The 17,971-nt window shown below is 41.6% G+C and overlaps 2 protein-coding genes and 1 pseudogene across 3 annotated transcripts; 1 reads left to right on the plus strand and 2 right to left on the minus strand.

The window, feature by feature from the left end:
- Nucleotides 1–884: 884 nt before the first annotated feature.
- LOC308677770 (histone H4) lies at nt 885–1,310 on the minus strand (the record flags this gene model as incomplete). Its single annotated transcript, XM_081344467.1, has 1 exon — nt 885–1,310. The coding sequence occupies one exon, from the start codon at nt 1,308–1,310 to the stop codon at nt 999–1,001; it is 312 nt and encodes a 103-aa protein (XP_081200593.1). The 3' UTR covers nt 885–998.
- Nucleotides 1,311–3,635: 2,325 nt separating this feature from the next.
- Nucleotides 3,636–4,581, minus strand: LOC308678280 (histone H2B 5-like). The gene has a single exon (XM_081345383.1). It carries the CDS (start codon nt 4,562–4,564, stop codon nt 4,184–4,186), a length of 381 nt encoding a protein of 126 aa, XP_081201509.1. The 5' UTR covers nt 4,565–4,581; the 3' UTR covers nt 3,636–4,183.
- A 5,829-nt stretch (nt 4,582–10,410) lies between these two features.
- On the plus strand, nt 10,411–12,991 carry LOC308676954 (actin-binding protein WASF2-like; annotated as a pseudogene). The gene has a single exon. The product of its transcript is annotated as an actin-binding protein WASF2-like (transcript).
- Nucleotides 12,992–17,971: the final 4,980 nt, after the last annotated feature.

A 17,971-nucleotide genomic window follows, 5' to 3' on the forward strand; every position in this document is an offset into this window, starting at 1 on the left:
AGTTTCCACCAGGCTGACCTGGACTGACAGGCATTTTAATTAATTATATTTACAATTTTTAATTTATTTTTAGTTTTTAATTTTAATTTATTGCACAGATGATTTTAATTTTATTTTTATCTTAATTTCTGTACTTATTATATGTTTTGTTGTTAGCCGCCCTGAGTCCTTCGGGAGATAGGGCTGGATATAAATCCCATCAATAAATAAATAAAATAAATAAAAGCAAGAGTGCCTTATTGGTCCAGGTGGACTAGCACACATTGTCCTGCATTTAGCAAAATTTGCCTTTTTTAATTAATTTCCCCCCCCCTGCCGCCCGGGATCAAAAGCAAAACGTCTGGAGATGCCGGGGATCGAACCCGGGGCCTCATACATGCAAAGCATGCGCTCTACCACTGAGCTACATCCCCTCCCCGTCGCAAGCCTGTCGAATAGACGTAGAAGAGGCGCTCGTTCCCGACGACCCAGAAAACAAAGCGGGAAATTAAAATCGTCTCTTGAATTTACCCACAAAACGGGGCTGGAGGGGCCTTGGAAGCCTCCTAAGTCCAACCCCCTGCTCACGTAGACCATATATATATATATATATATATATAAGCATAACCGCTAAGTTTTATTGGCCATTTGAAACATTTCATTGGCTCCCTTTTTGGAAATTCGCGGGGAAGCTCTTGATCAACCCACGCGCGGAAACTGGACGTATCCTTTCTAAATGCAAGGCCCTAACACAGGAGTCTTCAAACTTGTCCCTTTTACGACTTGTGGACTTCAACTCCCAGAATTCCTCAGCCAGCTTTGCTGGCTGAGTAATTCTGGGAGTTGAAGTCCACAAGTCGTAAAAGGGACAAGTTTTGGAAGACCCCTGGTTAACATCTCGCTCCCGAGTCTTGCGCCTTTGCAACGGACGCAGCTCTTTTCCGGAAATGTTGAGCGGCCCTGAAAAGGGCCTTTTCCGCATTCTCTCTTCCCGCTCGTGCCCAGATCCGATCTCCACGCTAGCCGCCGAAGCCGTAGAGAGTCCGGCCTTGGCGCTTCAGGGCGTAGACCACATCCATAGCCGTGACCGTCTTCCTCTTGGCGTGCTCGGTGTAAGTCACCGCGTCGCGGATCACGTTCTCCAGGAAGACTTTCAGGACGCCCCGCGTTTCCTCGTAGATGAGCCCCGAAATCCGCTTCACGCCCCCGCGCCGGGCCAGTCGGCGAATGGCGGGCTTCGTAATGCCTTGGATGTTATCCCGGAGGACTTTCCTGTGTCTCTTGGCGCCTCCTTTGCCTAAGCCTTTCCCGCCTTTGCCTCGCCCGGACATTCTTCCCGTTGACAGAAAACAGCCGATGTGGCGAAGCCGGGCGGGAAAAGGGCAGATATACCAGAGAATCGGACCAGAGGGAAAACTAAGCAGACACCTCTTCCCGCCTTTTCTACGGCGCCCGTAAAAATCTCCTCACGACAATTGAAATGCGGCTTAAAAAGAAGTGAAGGGCGTGGCCGTTCGAGTATTAAAAGAGAACTCGATCCTTTTCTAATCAGCGTAGATTTCTGGAAAATTAGGATTATTTGTTCTCATTGGGGTTTATAAACCGTAGCTGGCTGAGAAGTTGCACCAAAATCAAAGGACCGGCGTCACAGTGAATTAATAAATAGAAAGCATTTGCAATTTATATTATATCCTTTATTAAGGCCACTGAAAATTTCCTAAGGGACAAAGAATGGAATATTCGCTCAGTTCTTAGGTCAGTTCTTGGCCAGTGCAAAAGCAATTTGCCACTAATTTCTGAGATGTTTTTACAGTGTTGCCTGAAAGCCTGCATCTCCTAGTGGTCTCCTATCCCTCTACTAAGCAAGTCTGATTTCCTTAGCTGTTCAAGCTCATATTATTGCCTCATAACTCAAGTGTCCCAAATTTGGAATGGAACTGAATTTGAGAGACACTTTTACATTTGCAAAGGGGTTTGTTTTGCCTACCTGGAAATACAAACTAGCAAAGCAAAAAGCATTTATTAAGGGGAAATCAAGACTTTTTATAAAACAAATGACACATTTGTGCATGCAATATGTCAGAAAGCAAATGATTAATAAGACATTGATTACATGTCAGTTTTGGACAAATAGAAAACATGGGTTTTAGATAGCATTCCACAAGGGGCAAATTTATGGGTTATGTTACACTTCCCCAGGCAGGTTTGAATCTTTCTTAAAACTTGCAAGGATATTCAAAGACTTTCAGAATAGGCTCTATAGTTTGGTGCTGAAAAAGAGAAGAATGAAGGCTATTGCTAAGCACATTGGTTTGTGCTTAAATTGTAAGCCGCCCTGAGTCTTTGGAGAAGGGCGGGATATAAATGGGATTAAAATAAATAAATAAAATACTAAAAGTAATGGCCTTGACAAAAAAAGTACATGTTTTTCTCCAGTTAGAAATGAGGCTTCGGCTCCCACATTAAAATGCAACTTTTCACTTTTTAAAATGTCAGTAACCAAGCATAAAATTCCAAACAATATAGTATGACAAAACATCACAAAAAAGTCTGAATTTACACAACCGTCTTAGCAAGGTGACACAGTGGTTACCCCACTCATGACTTTTGCGTATTCGTTCAAAAAAGCTACACTTGTTTCTAATGCTTTTATATTTGTTTTTATACTATATTAAAAACATATTAAGTCACCCAGAGTTGCCTTGGATATTACAATAGGCGGCATATAAATTTAATAGTTTTCCCCCTGTGTATTTGAAGGCCAGATGCTCATTGTGGGATTAAAAAAAAGTAAATTCTACTGCTATCACAGCTCATATTGCCATAGAGTGTATTACATTAAAAACTGTTTTTTTAAATTATATTTATTTAATTTAATTTAATTTAATTTAATAATATTTATATACCGCCCTTCTCCCTGAGGACTCAGGGCGGTTCACAGGGCAGAATAAAATACCAAATACAAACATTAAAAAGAGATTAAATGATTGCCCAAGTTAAAACAATAGGAATACAATTCTAAAAACCCCAAGATAAAATTAAGACACCAAAAATAAAACAACCCCAACCAATCCCCATCAGGCTAGGCCGGCTTGTACAAACAAAAACGTCTTGAGATCGCGACGAAAGGAGCGAAGATCGGGCGCCATCCGGAGCTCTACCGGTAGCTGATTCCACAGCTCCGGAGCGCCCACAGAGAAGGATCTCCCCCTGGAAGATCCTGTACCTCACAGGAAAAAGAGGCTTTAACTGGATTCAAGTCTTCTGCAAACACTGCTAAATATACAGCTTGTCCTTTTCATGTAATATACTCAAAAATGGTTCAAAAACAGATAAAATCCACAAGTGCAATCAATGGAAGAATGGATGGGAAAGCAGATGGGAGCTAGCAAATGGCCAAATTGACTGTTTTAAATTTTTTTATTTATGTATGTATGCATGTATGTGACTTATATGCCGCCCTATCTCCCGAAGGACTCAGGGTGGCTAACAATAAAAGCAACAATACAAAAGTTAAAAGAAATTAAATAAACAGCCCCAAAATAAATTAACAATTAAAAATTAAATAGAGGGGTATATAATTATATATAGCTTTGTTTCTACTCCAAGACTTTGTACTCCAAGAGGAAAAACAATGAAATGCTGATTTGGGGATTTACTGGTTGTTATAGAAATGGCTAGTATATACCAAGCATATAAAAGTAAAAAAGTTGAGGCTATTTTATTTTACTGCACTGAAAAAGTTGGAAGTGAATTTTTCCCTCTCCTCTTTTCCTTCCCATTCACGTGCATTCATTTTCACAATAAAATTCCCAGTTCAAGATAAGCGATTCAAAAATGGAGGCCTTGGAAAACAATCCAACTCACAATGCTCGTTTTTTTAAAACGAACAGCCAGTAACATGTTTGGAAAAAAAATAACAAAATTAAATACAGGTTCATAAATTTTACTTCTTTCCTTTACCAACTAGAAATCCTTCAGGAGCTACTTTTTTGCTCAACTGTTTTAATAAAAGCTTAAAACTTATTGCAAGCTGCCTAAAATTGCTCTTGGGCTCAAAGATGGAGTGCGCCATCAATAACTCGGATAAAAAAAAACCGCCCTTAAAGCGACCTCGCCCTTTTCCAGGAACAGGTGAGCGGCTCTTAAAAGAGCCTTTGGGGTTGCGGGTAGTCTTCCCTGCGGTCCACGCCAAGCTGGCCCCCTACTTGGAGCTGGTGTACTTGGTGACGGCCTTGGTGCCCTCGGAGACGGCGTGCTTGGCCAGCTCGCCCGGCAGCAGGAGGCGCACGGCCGTCTGGATCTCGCGGGAGGTGATGGTGGAGCGCTTGTTGTAGTGAGCCAGGCGGGAGGCCTCGGCCGCGATGCGCTCGAAGATGTCGTTGACGAAGGAGTTCATGATGCTCATGGCCTTGGAGGAGATGCCGGTGTCGGGATGGACCTGCTTCAGCACCTTGTAGACGTAGATGGAGTAGCTCTCCTTGCGGCTCTTCCTACGCTTCTTGTCGCCCTTCTTCTGCGTCTTGGTGATGGCCTTTTTGGAGCCCTTTTTGGGCACCGGCGCGGACTTCGCGGGGTCTGGCATTTTCGCTCTTTCTCCTACGCCAACAGAGAACGAACTGACGAGCTCCGTCGTCCCGCTGCCTTTTATAGCAGCCGTATGCTGATGAGGGGGCTCCAAGCGTCAAGCTGCCGTTGGTCCGTACAATTTGGGCGGGAAAGTGGAGCGCCAATCAGAAAGGTCGAGGCGTTCGTTCGCTTATGATTGGATAAGGAAAGGCGGCCGGTTGGGTTTGAACCGTGCCTGGAGTTGTTTTCTGATTGGTTCGGTGAGGCTCCTCTCCCATTGGTCTGTTTTGAAGCCGAAATTGCTCGACGCGAAGGGAATCGTTTTGGCTTTAAAAGCAAATAAAATCAATAAATTGGATTAGTAACATAACCGAAATAAGGGGAATTGGGAGCCTTATTAATAGTTTCAGAGAAATTTTGGCCGGTTTGCACCCGGCCGCCTTTCCTCAGCGGTGTCTATCGAGCCCAATGGGTTGGGGGCGGTGGGGGGGGTCGTCTGAGGAAGGTTCAAAGGCAAAATTAGGTGAAGGACAAACCTGGAGAAATTACCTGGAATGACAAGATTATTAACAAAGAATTATCTAATTATGAGTTGTCCTTAAAACAGGAAAAAGTCTCTTCCAGGTTGCACCTAGTGACAAAACACTATAAAAAGCAAACTCTGACAAACCTTATCAAATGTGTTACGGAGTCCAGTTCAGTGACTTAAGACCCTCACCAAACTTTGTGTCAGAATTTTATAATCTGGGGTCCACCACCTGTCACAAGGAGAGACCACATAGTTTATGTAGTAAGAAAAGCAATGCAAGCCACATTTCAGCATACAGGACTAGTATTTTTAAAAAGGAAATGACTTGAAATACACTTCTCGCGCAAACTACATTTTAAATGATGTTGCCTTCCATTTCAAGAGCTTTTATGATGCTTTAATCTCACCAAAATCAGTTGCAAATGTTAGTGATTTCTTTCTGTTGATTTAGATGAATAAAATAAAATAAATAAATAAAATAAATAAATAAAATGAGACTGCTGTGAGTCATTTGAATTTAGCTCCATTCCATTATGTTTTAATTAAACTCCATTTTAATTGCTCAGCAATCAACCATGTACATTGACCATTCTTGGATCGAGACTTGTCAGTTGAAATGTCTCCATAGCTTTGAGCTACAGATTATCTGGTTTTGGAGGCTGAGATGGTTTGAAAATCAAATCCTTTGGCCACCTCATGAGAGGGAAGGACTCACTGGAGAAGAGCCTAATGCTGGGAAAGATTGAGGGCAAGAGAAGAAGGGGACAACAGAGAAGGAGGTGGCTGGATGGAGTCCCTGAAGCAGGATGCGTGACCCTAAATGGACTCCAGAAGATGGTAGAGGACAGGAAGGCCTGGAGGAACGTTGTCCATGGGGTCACGATAGTTGGACACAACCTCGCAACTAACAACAACCTATCAACTCAGAAGTATCTTCGTTTGGGTTTTGCATTCAAGAAAATAAAAATTGTCCTAGGATGTATCTTCTGTCAGGATTGTCCCCAGAATTGCTCCCAAGGCATTTCAGAAGAAGATGGACACCATACTGTATCTCTGGGATGAAAAGCAAGAGGAGAGTGAGTAAAGATGTTGTGGACACTCAGTCAATGGACGTTGAGGAACCTGATAGAAATAAAGGTTTTATTTTCTCCCTGGAGGGAAAGTTTGCAAACCTCCGCTGGTGAGCGGGCGTAAAAAACAAAACGGAACAGGCTTGCTTTTCGCTTTGAAAAACGGCTCTTTTAAGAGCCATCAAAATAGTCCCAAAAAGTGCTGGAAACTAATAAGTGAGACGTCACTTTTGTGTTACTACTTCAGAAGTTCAGGAAACCATTTTAATGGGGTGGGGAAGTCCTAATCAGCGTAGATTTCTGGAAAATTAGGATTATTTGTTCTCATTGTGGTTTAGAGCCTTGGTGGAGCAGTGGGCTAATGCCTCCTTAAGTAACACCAGCTGCCTGCAATTATTGCAGGTTCGAGTCCCACCAGGCTCAAGGTTGACTCAGCCTTCCATCTTTCCGAGGTAGGTAAAATGAGGACCCAGACTGTTGGGGGCAATAAGCTGACTTTGTAATAATGCCACTTTGGGGGGGAAAGCCCTAATAATAAGCAGGCATATACATAGAATGAAGGCTATTGCTAAGCACATTGGTTTGTGCTTAAATTGTAAGCCGCCCTGAGTCTTCGGAGAAGGGCGGGATATAAATGGGATTAAAATAAATAAAAATAAATAAATGTAAATTACTGAATGTAAATTACAAAACCCTGAAGTCTGTATGAGGTCTCTGAAGTCAAAGGAAGCATTTCTTATTCTTGTGGAGGGAAATAACCAGTCATTTGGTTCCATTCTTCAAAGGGTGAGCAAGTTGTGGTTGAACATTCTCTGTTTTTGTAAATAGCTGCACACATAAAGGCTGACCACATCTGAAGCTTTGTCGTGCGAAAACTGGAACCCGGCTGTTTTCTAGAAGCCCGAAGAGTGTGACAGAACAAAGGAAGTGGAAAGTTAGCGTAATATCAGCCTTAAAGCTCATTTTTATGGTTTTTCAGAAGAAAACGTGAGCTTAATCATACTTTCTTTTTCACTAGCTTTGCTTCATGATAAGGTAGCTTGTCTGTGAAAAGCTTTTGAGGAGATGAGTTTGCAGTTTGTTTTCGTAATCTGATTTTGTCTCAGGCCCTTCCAGACATTTAGATTATGAATCTTGAAAGTATTTCCCAAAATAGGAGTTAGATCTAGTGATTTCTTGGTAGGTTTCGCTTGATTAATTTCAACTGCTTTCAAACTGAATCAGAGGTTGGCAAAATTAGCCCTACGGCTCAACCGCAGAAAAGCAAAAGGGAGGTGTTTTTTTGTTTTTTGTTTTGTTTTTGAATTGTTGGTTTAAAGATGTGGCTGTGAACTCTAACTTTACTTAAATAAATCATAGGAATATCCTGGAGCTCTTGATAGTTGGCTGGCATTATCCAAGACTTGAGGCTGTGCCAACCATAATGATAAAATTCAGCAGTTTCTCTTGACCTTGGCCACTTCAAGCCACGTGGACTTCGACTCCCAGAATTCCCCAGCCAGCTACCAATTCTGGAAGTGGACGTCCACGCAAATTAAACTTGCTGTGGTTGACAAACTCGAGTTTAAGGATTTATACTTTCTTTCCCTGTGATCCAAGTCATTTCCTTCCTTCTTTCTTCCTAGGCTCAATCCACAAAGTGTTGAGGAGGACTCAACACCTACTGTACCTCAAAATTGCTTTTTCCTCCAAAAAACAGAATAATTTTGTTTTGAATATTTGTTTCACGGGAAATATATGGAATTTTGAGGACTCATCAAAGAGATTTCTTTTTTTGTAATATATTTTATTGAATTTTTTTTTTAAAAAAAAAACCATAAATCACTTAATGGTGAACAGTGTGTTGTCTGGGTTACATTTGTAAAAGAATCATTAACAATTTCTATAATCTGTATTCCATATGTTAATTTTAGTTGATTTCCTCTTTCCCCAAAATATCCTCTTTTGCAAACATTGAATTAATACAGTTCTTATTGTTTTGATAAATAACAATTGAATATATAATTTTTTCCAATAATTCTAAAAATAATAATCATATCAGTATAATATTTCTTTTCTATTCAGTCATTCTGGTTGCCTTATCATAGATCCTGTTACAATTCTTATTTTAGTTTATTTCTCCCACCAAATTCTAGATATTCTTACTGGTGAAGATTTTCTCAAAAATTAATTACATTTACATTTACAAATTTAACTCTATTTTTTCCCTTATAAGCCATCTCAAACTTTTACATTTCTTATGAAATAGATAAAACAATGAAAAAGAAAGAAAGGAGAGCAAGAGTAAAGAAACATAAGAAATAACATACTACTTAAAATATATATCCCTCCTAGGCAAATATATATTTATTTCCTCAATTTCTTATTCTTTTTAACCATAACTAAGAATATATTTAATCTTTAATCTTTAAACATTCCATTCAATACATCTAGTCATCTAGTCCTTTAACTCTTATTCAAAACACATTTTTATCCATTAAAATTTTCTTAAATTCAGTCACATTTAAATAATAATAATAATAATAATAATAATAATAATAATAATAATAATAATAATAATAATAATAATAATAATAATAAGAAGAAGAAGAAGAAGAAGAAGAAGAAGAAGAAGAAGAAGAAGAAGTAGTTGGAAGGGACCTTGGAGATCATCTAGTCCAACCCCCTGCTCAGGCAGGAAACCCTATACCATTTCAGACAAATGGCTGGCCAGTCTCTTCTTAAAAACTTCCAGTGTTGGAGCATTCACCACTTCTAGAGACAGGTTGTTCCACTGGTTAATTGTTCTCATTGTCAGGAAGTTTCTCCTTAGTTCTAGGTTGCTTCTCTCCTTGACTAGTTTCCATCCATTGCTTCTTGTCCTGCCTTCAGGCGCTTTGGAAAATAGCTTGACTGCCTCTTCTTCGGGGCAGCCCCTGAGATATTGGAAGGCTGCTATCATGTCCCCCCTCGTCCTTCTCTTCAATAAACTAGACATGCCCAATTCAGCAACCGTTCCTTATATGTTTTAGCCTCCAGTCCCCCAATCATCTTTGTTGCTCTTCTTTGTACCCTTTCTAGAGTCTCGACATCTTTTTTACATCGTGGTGACCAAAACTGGATGCAGTATTCCAGGTGTGGCCTTAATAAGGCATTGTAAAGTGGTATCTAAAACATTTCCTTTATTTAAGTCATTTCAACTTTTTTATATTACTCATATCGAGAAAAAGAACACAAAAGAGAAAAAAGCATACTATATTATTTAGAGAATTCATCCCTCTTAGAATAGCATATATATTCCAATTTTTTTCTATTTCTTTAGCCATATTCAAACAAATGTTTCTTTTTTAAATATTCTCTCTGATAAATCCCATCATCTATTTTCTTGGTTTCCACCTTATTCTTTTTCCTTTGCCCAGTATCTTTCTTAATCGATGTATTTTGCTGAATCAAAAGGTTTTTCTGTATGTTCGTAAATGTTGCTGTAGATATAAAAAGTAAATCAGTATCTTTGTTAGGGGCATTTGCCCACTCATTTTTATTGGAAATCTTTTTCCTTCTTTTTCTCTCTGCTTCTCTTGTCGCTTTTTGTCTCTCCATTCCAGTGTTTTCTCTGGCATCTTTGTAGTATGTTTTATCCAGTCTTTTTTCTTGTCCTCAAGTTTGTTTTGTAGTGTTGAAATAGTAAGTTGTCTTTTCCAAATCTAGTATTTCTTGTAAATTTTTTTCCACTTGGATTCAATCATACTCCTTGGTTTTGTAGAATTCCATCTTTAATTCTCTATCCTTGAATTTATGTTCAGTCATCTGTTTTGTCTGTTCCTTCTCTGTTGTGTTTTCCTGAGGGGGGGGTTGGTATAAAATTGAATTGGAGATGCGTTGATTTATATTTTCAAAGTTATTCTGAATTTCTTTGTGATTTGAGATCATTGTTATTTGAATTAGTTGTAACATATCATATATCTCCTTTTGAAAAATATTCATTTTTTTCTTGATAAGTATTTCCTATAAATCTCTGATTTTCCATGATGACCAAAAGTCCAGATTCCATCCCCCCTCTGGAAATAGGTTTGGAGTCAGTTGAATAAATACTTACAGTCCTGAGAGTTCAAAAAAGTTCTTTTTTTTTTTGTTCCCTCAGGTTTGTAAATCAAAGAGATACCTGACTCTTGTAGGGTATGTTACCTTAGAAAAACTGAGGAACGAAGCTGAAGGAACTACGATCTGTGAGGGGAAGCTGAGGGGGAAAGCTGTGGAATGGCGGACGGTTGGGACGGTTCGCTTCGGTGGTGAAGAGCTGAGTGGAAGCGCGTCGAAGAAGGCGGCTGTAGGCGGAACCCTGTTTGAAGCTGATCCACCATGCCATTAGTAACAAGAAATATTGAGCCAAGGAACCTGTGCCACCAGACATTGCCCAGTGTTCGGAATGAGCTGGAATGTGCGACCAACATCACCCTGGCAAATGTCATTTGACAGCTGGGCAGTTTGAGTAAGTTTGCAGATGACATATTAGGAGAGCTATTTACGCAAGCAGCCACATTTGGCTTTCGAGTCAGCTCTTTAGTTGAGAGAGTTGATCGCCTTCAGGTGAAAGTTACTCAGTTGGATCCCAAGGAGGAAGAAGTGTCATTGCAAGGTATTAACACCAGGAAAGCCTTTAAGAGCTCCATGACTCAGGACCAAAAGCTCTTTGAGAGAGAGTCTGCCCCTCTGCCTGTCCTTGAAACATACAGAACTTGTAATAAACCACCCCCTCTTAACATACTATCTTCATACAGGGATGATGGCAAGGAAGCACTTAAATTCTACACAAATCCGTCATATTTCTTTGATCTTTGGAAGGAGCAAATGCTGCAGGATACCAAGGATATTATGAAAGAGAGACGGAAGCATAGGAAAGAAAAGAAGGATAATCCTAATAGAGGAAATGTAAATCCTCGGAAGATAAAAAGCCGAAAAGAAGAATGGGGAAAAATGAAAATGGGTCAAGAGTTTGTCGATACAAGGGAAAAACATGGGCCAGGAGGGTACAACCCTAACATGGTGTATCAGAATGGTAGCATTGGCTCCAATGAGAGTGTTGATGCTACCTACTATCCACCTCCTCCTCAGCCAGAATCAGCTTCACTGTCACCTCCTCCAATGTTCGATGATAGTCTTCCGCCACCACCAGCAGAATTTAGTTATCCACCTAGCCAGAGTGTCTCTGGAGGGCTGAAGAAATCCATCCTCGTCAGCCCCAGCCATCCTTCACCAGATCCTCCTATTAGTTCACCTCTGGGAACCAGACCTGGCTTTGCCCCACCTCCTGCTCCACCACCACCACCACCGATGGAGGGAGTTCCTCCACCACCTCCACTTGCCAGCTTTCCAGCTCCTGGCATTCCTCCTCCTCCATCCCCACCCTCCTTTCCTCCTCACCCAGATTTTGCTGCCCCTCCACCCCCTCCACCTCCAGCAGCAGAATATGCCCTTGTGCCATCTCCCCTGCTACCACAGCCCACAAGTGGGGTGCCACCCCCTCCCCCTCCTCCTGGCCCACCTCCTTTATCTTTTGGTGGCATGGGTCTTCCAGAGGCTTCTATTCAACAACCCAATTTGGTGCCCTCCAAGCCAAAATCCTCATTGCCTGCTGTTAGTGAAGCTAGGAGTGACTTACTTTCTGCTATTCGTCAAGGATTCCAGCTCCGTAAAGTTGAAGAACAACGTGAACAAGAGAAGCGAGACGTTGGAGGCAATGATGTGGCAACCATTCTCTCTCGCCGCATTGCAGTAGAATACAGCGATTCAGAGGATGATTCATCAGAGTTTGATGAAGACTAGTGGTCTGATTAAGCCCCTGCACGTCCCCAGAATGGGGATGGAGGCCGAGAAGATGGAGAGAAAACGGCCATCGCTTCCCAAAATGCCAAACTTTTTTTTTTGCTTTCCTCTTTTCATCCAATAACCAAAGATCGATCTTCCCGACTTCCAAATAACTAACTGCCTTCCCTCCCAGTTGATGGGACTTATACATCCTTCCAAGAAAGAAGGAAAATGAACCCTAGATTTCCAGATTCTCAGACACCACCCATCTCCCTACGAAGCCCTCTTTTGCATACGATGAGTCAAAACAACAATTCTCAGAAACAGGGCTTGATGCTGCATGATGCAAACCACCGGAAAGTATCAACAAGGGGAAAGTTAACTGTCTCAGCAAGCCCAACAGTCTGACCCCTCTCTTGCTTCAAAAGGTACGTAGACCAGTCCTTCCTTGGGCCATCAGAGGCTCAATAGACTGGCCTGCTTTTTGCCTCAAAGAGCTTGGTAGACCGGTCCCTCCTTGGCTCATAGAGCGACACTGGGTAATGAGTTACTTTTCATAGTAACACACAATAGAACCCTTGGCACTCAGCGGAAGGAGAGAAACCAGAGAGGCCCAGAATACTGGAGAGAAGATCAAACAATGAGAGGTAGCCTTTTGCACACATTCCTTGGCCTCATCACTGAAGAACTAAATGCAACATACCACCTCTTGAGCGTCACTCTACAATCCTCAAGGTTGACTCAGCCTTCCATCCTTCCGAGGTAGGTAAAATGAGGACCCAGATTGTTGGGGGCAATTAAGCTGACTTTGTAATAATGCCGCTTGGGGTGTGTGTGAAAGCCCTAATAATAAGCAGGCATATACATAGAATGAAGGCTACTGCTAAGCTTGTAAGCCGCCCTGAGTCTTCGGAGAAGGGCGGGATATAAATGGAATAAAAATAAAAATAAAATAAATAAACATCTCAGCTTAGTCTGTTCTCAGCTGAGGAACCATCACATTTAGAAGCACCTGAGAGCCCAGCTGAGGGAAATAGCTGTTATTCAGCTATAATCTTTCTGACCCACTTCCTTTTGGTTACTTTCTGTTATAGGGGACTAAAAAGTTAAGATGGTATCTACAAGCAGGCACAACCAAGCTCTGTACTAATGTTTCGCAACCACGGAAACTTTAAGATGTGTGAACCTCAATTCCCAGACTTCCACAAAGCCTCTGTCCTTCGACCTTTTAATAATCTTGCTGCAATTAACAAAAAAGTCAATTGCGTGACTTTTTTTCTAGTTGCTAGAATTTCAACAGAAAAAAGAAGAAGAATGCAATAAAATTATCCAGAGGAGAGCAGATTTAAAGACTTCTTCAAAGAGCTTCAAGAAGATTCCTCCATGTTCTTGAGAGACATAAAACAGCGGGCACTTCTTGTAAAGACCAAACAATAAAAGTAGAACATACTGTCCATCTTTCCCCTGGGAGAGTCTACAAAAATTGTCACGTTGTTTATCAGTCTTTTCTGGTAATATACCTAATAAAAATAATTTGGGATTACACGCTACATGTTCTCCTAATATATTTTCTAGCCAAGCATGTATTTTTCTCCAATAAGCTTTTACTTTATCACATGTCCACCAAATATGGTAATATGTACCTATATTATGTTTACATTTCCAACATTTACCTGATACATTCTTAAACATTTTTGCTAATCTGGCTGGAGGTAAATGCCATCTATAAAACATTTTATACAGATTTGGTTCTAGATATCATAAATGCAGCAAGAATAAGCTATGTGCAATGCTGGAAAAATGAACAAGTACCATCAGAAGAAGAGCTAATAAAGAAGATATTGGAATGCGCAGAGATGGACAGACTAACTATGAGACTAAAAGACGAAGAAGAATCAGAATATTATGAAAGCTGGAATTTTATTTTATAAATGGTTGGAAAAAAGAACCAAAGAGTGAAATTTGTATATGTATTAATGAATCATGAACTCAGTTCGCACGTTGTTTGGAAAATTAACATATGTGTGTAAAGAATAAAAATAAAATCTATAAAAAAAATTGTCACGTTGACTGTCCCAAGAGGCCTGCAGATCACTGGATCCAAATTGCATCAAGCTGAGCACCTTGAATTGGGGTAATCAGGCTGGGGGATCCCACACTGTTTATGTAATGTATTGGGCCTTGTTTTACTGAGTGTACCACGTGGGGTTTGAATGCTGGAAGGTTGCTTCAGCAGGGATCTGGCTAACAGCTCCCAGCTCCTCAGACAACCAGTCTGCAGTGCTGCCATTGGCTGCCTCTAGGGCGGCAATAGGTTGCTTCAAACCTATTGGCCGCCACCTAGAGGCCAGGGTATAAATAGCTGCATTCGCAGCCCTGTTTCCCAGTTCAGTTCCTGCAAACAAATAATGTTCCTGCCTGAACTCACTTGCTTCGTTTCTTCACTCAAGCAACGAACCCAGTACACAACAGTTTATACTGCAGAAATAGTTTGTAAAAGTTGCATTCAACCACAACGTGTTTACCTTGTGGAGAATCGACCTCTATGACTAATTTTTTCCCTCATAACATGAGCAAAAGTTTCCTTTGTCTTCAGATACCTCAAAGAGACCGCAAAGCTTTGTGGGGGGGGTTTCTCTTATATTCAGATCGCTAGACATACTGGACAATCAACTGTATTTAACAATTGTACTTGTTAAATTGCTCCCCATTTCACCTTAACCACTAAACCAAATTGACTCTCTTATTCTCTCTTAAATAGATTCTCGATCTATTTTGCGGGGTCATTTAAATGGGACGGGAGGACCGAGCAAGGAATGCTATGCAGGCATTTTTTTTCCCCTAGCAAATTTGTCTTCGTCACACTCGGCTAGATTAACCGCACATTTATACTTTGAACAATGCACTTCTCTAAAACTGGCTAAGTCCTAAACGCCTTTTGCAAAAAATGACGACCTAAGAAAAGTTGCCTATAAAAGTCATGCATTGTTGCATTTTGATGCAGTCAGCATATTCTATGTTTTCTTGCTGTTTGTGGAAAGCGAAGGTCGCTGTAGAGCACCCCACTTTCTTCCTCTGGTGGGAGGTGGTCCTCCATCCCTGGCCCGGGTGAAGATAGAGTGGAGGAGATCCGAAAGACGCTGTAGATGATCTCTGGTTCCTGGGGAAAGAAGATGGTGTTCGCTGATTAAATGTGTCTGTGCGGTCCCTGGTGCTCTCTGAGCTTGGATGTTTTCCTTGTAGATGTTTCATGACACAACTAGGTAACATCATCAGTGCTAGAAATGCAAACCCTGCTTCTTTCTAGCAGTTGTGAAGTAACCTAGTTGAGTCATGAAACATCTGCAAGAAGATAACCAAGGACCACACAACCACCATCCTCCTCCTCCTCCTCCTCCTCTCTTCTAGAACTCATAATGTTCCATAGTTGGGTCTACAAGAAAACCACCAAGCTCAGAGAGCACCAAGGACCCTTCAGTCCTCCTCCTCCTCGTCCTCGTCCTCCTCCTCCCTTCTAGCACTGATGATGTTACCTAGCTGGATAATGAAACATCTGCAAGGAAACCACCAAGTTCAGAGAGCACCAAGGACCCCTCAGTCCTCCTCCTCCTCCTCCTCCTCTTCCTCCTCCTCCTCCTCCACCTTCTCCTTCTCTCTACAAACCCCACTCCTTTCTAGCACATGATGTTTACCTAGCTGGATCATGAAACATCAAAGAGAAAAGAAAAGAGCCAAACTCGGAGAGCACTGAGGACCCCACAGTTCGACCCTGAATTATTAAATTTGTTTGTATCCCAGGAACTCATTGAGAGCAAGGCATTTTTCCACCATTTTAGAGCATCCTTAAAAAAAGAAATGAATTTGACTTTTTCCAGGACAATCTCAAGGCTTATTTAAATAAAGATTCGGAGTTACTAAATCTCATAAAAGCTTGGAACGCAGCCAGAGAAGTCAAGAAACCTAGAAGAACTGTTCACACAAGCCAAAACCTTTTCTACTAATACCCCAGGATCTAAGAGAGCAACAGCAACAGGACTTAAGACTTATATACTGCTTCACAGACGGTCCTCTCTAAGTAATTTACAGGGTCGGCCTCTTGTCCCCCCAACAATCTGGGTCCTGAGCTCGGAAGGATGGGAGGGCTGAGTCAACCTTGAGCCAGTTAGGATCGAACTACTGACAGTGGGCACAATTTGCCTGCAATACTCCATTCTAACCACTGGGAGGAAGGGAAGGAGGAAGGGAGGGAGGGAAGAAGAGCAGTAGCAATAGGACGTAGACGTATATAGTGCCCCACAGTGCCCTCTCTAAGCAGCTTACAGAGTCACACACACCCCAACAATCTGGGTCCTCATTTTAACAACCTCAGAAGGATGGAAAACTGAGTCCACCTTGAGCCGGTCAGGATCGAACTCCTGGCAGTCGGCAGAGTCAGCCTGCAATGCTGCCTTCTAGCCACTGCGCCACCCCGGCTCATTAAAAAAAACAAAGCAGGGAAGTCTTCAGTAAGACAGATTCTAGCTGAATTTGAAGGCGAGAGTTAACGTTGTGCTGCCTACGAAGACCGCATTGCCTCAATCGAGGCCTTATAAAGACTGTTCTCACCACTCGTATTTTTGCACAAGGAATGGCTGAGATCAAAAGGCGGACACCGCCAGAATCTAGCAGCGGTTCCGTGAACCTGGTTGAAGATTCCACTTCTTCCCAGCGTGGACTGAATTAAAGCAGGTATGAATCTCACAAACGCTACCTTGACAGGGGCTGCAGCTGCTTGACCAGGCAGCATCCCACGGTCCCCTTTTTCTTCTTCGTCTTCCTTGCCTTTCACTCCTTTCCGAGGATGGTAATTACCAAGGCAGCAATAGAAAGAGAGAGTAAGAAGAGAGAGATGAAGGGCTGAGGCTTCATCCCCTATTTCCTGCCCCACCATTGCAAACCCAGCACCCGTGGAAAACAAGGTTTCCATCCACAAGGACAGTCACAACCTTGTGACAGACCCTTGGCAACTGACTCATATTTAGGACGGTCACAGTGTCCCGGGTTCACGTGATCCCCTTTGGCGACCTTCTGACCGGCAAAGTCGAGGGGGAAGCCAGATTCATTTAACAACCTTTTTACTAATTTAATGGCTGCGGTGGTCCACTTAACAACTGCGGCAAGGAAGGTCATCAAATGAGGCAAATCTAATTTAATAACTGTCTCACTTAGTAACAGAAATTTTGGGCTGCATTGTGGTGATAAGTCAAGAACTCTCTGTAGATAGAGAAATAGATAGATAGATAGATAGATAGATAGATAGATAGATAGATAGATAGATAGATAGATAGATAGATAGATAGATAGATAGATAGATAGATATAGATAGATAGTTGATATAAATTGATGATAGATATAGATAGATAGATGATAGATAGATGATAGATGATGATAGATAGATGATAGATATAGATAGATATATAGATATCTATACATCATGAGAAAGGCAGGGCTAGATGAATCAAAAGTTGGAATTAATATTGCCGGAAGAAACATCAACAACCTAAGATATGCAGATGATACCACTCTAATGGCAGAAAGTGAAGAGGAACTAAAGAGCCTCTTGTTGCGAGTGAAGAAGGAGAGTGCAAAACTTGGGTTGAAACTAAACATTAAGAAAACCAAGATCATGGCATCTGGCCCTCTCAATTCCTGGCAAATAGATGGGGAAGAAATGGAGGTAGTGACAGATTTTATTTTCCTGGGCTCCAAGATCACTGCAGATGGGGACTGTAGCCAAGAAATTAAAAGACGCTTGCTCCTTGGGAGGAAAGCCATGGCAAATCTAGACAGCACACTAAAAAGCAGAGACATCACCCTGTCAACAAAAGTGCGTATAGTCAAGGCTATGGTCTTCCCAGTTGCAATGTATGGCTGTGAAAGTTGGACCATAAAAAAGTCTGAGCGCCAAAGAATTGAAGCCTTTGAACTATGGTGCTGGAGAAGACTCCTGCGAGTCCCTTGGACTGCAAGGCGATCAAACCGGTCAGTCCTAGAGGAGATC

This window comes from Vipera berus (assembly GCF_964194415.1).
Source record: "Vipera berus genome assembly, chromosome: Z".
NCBI classification, from domain to species: domain Eukaryota; kingdom Metazoa; phylum Chordata; class Lepidosauria; order Squamata; family Viperidae; genus Vipera; species Vipera berus.

What these genes read in the sequence shown, in the direction of transcription:
- LOC308678280 (XM_081345383.1), bottom strand. Translation starts at nt 4,564, where the DNA reads ATGCCAGACCCCGCGAAGTCCGCGCCGGTGCCCAAAAAGGGCTCCAAA.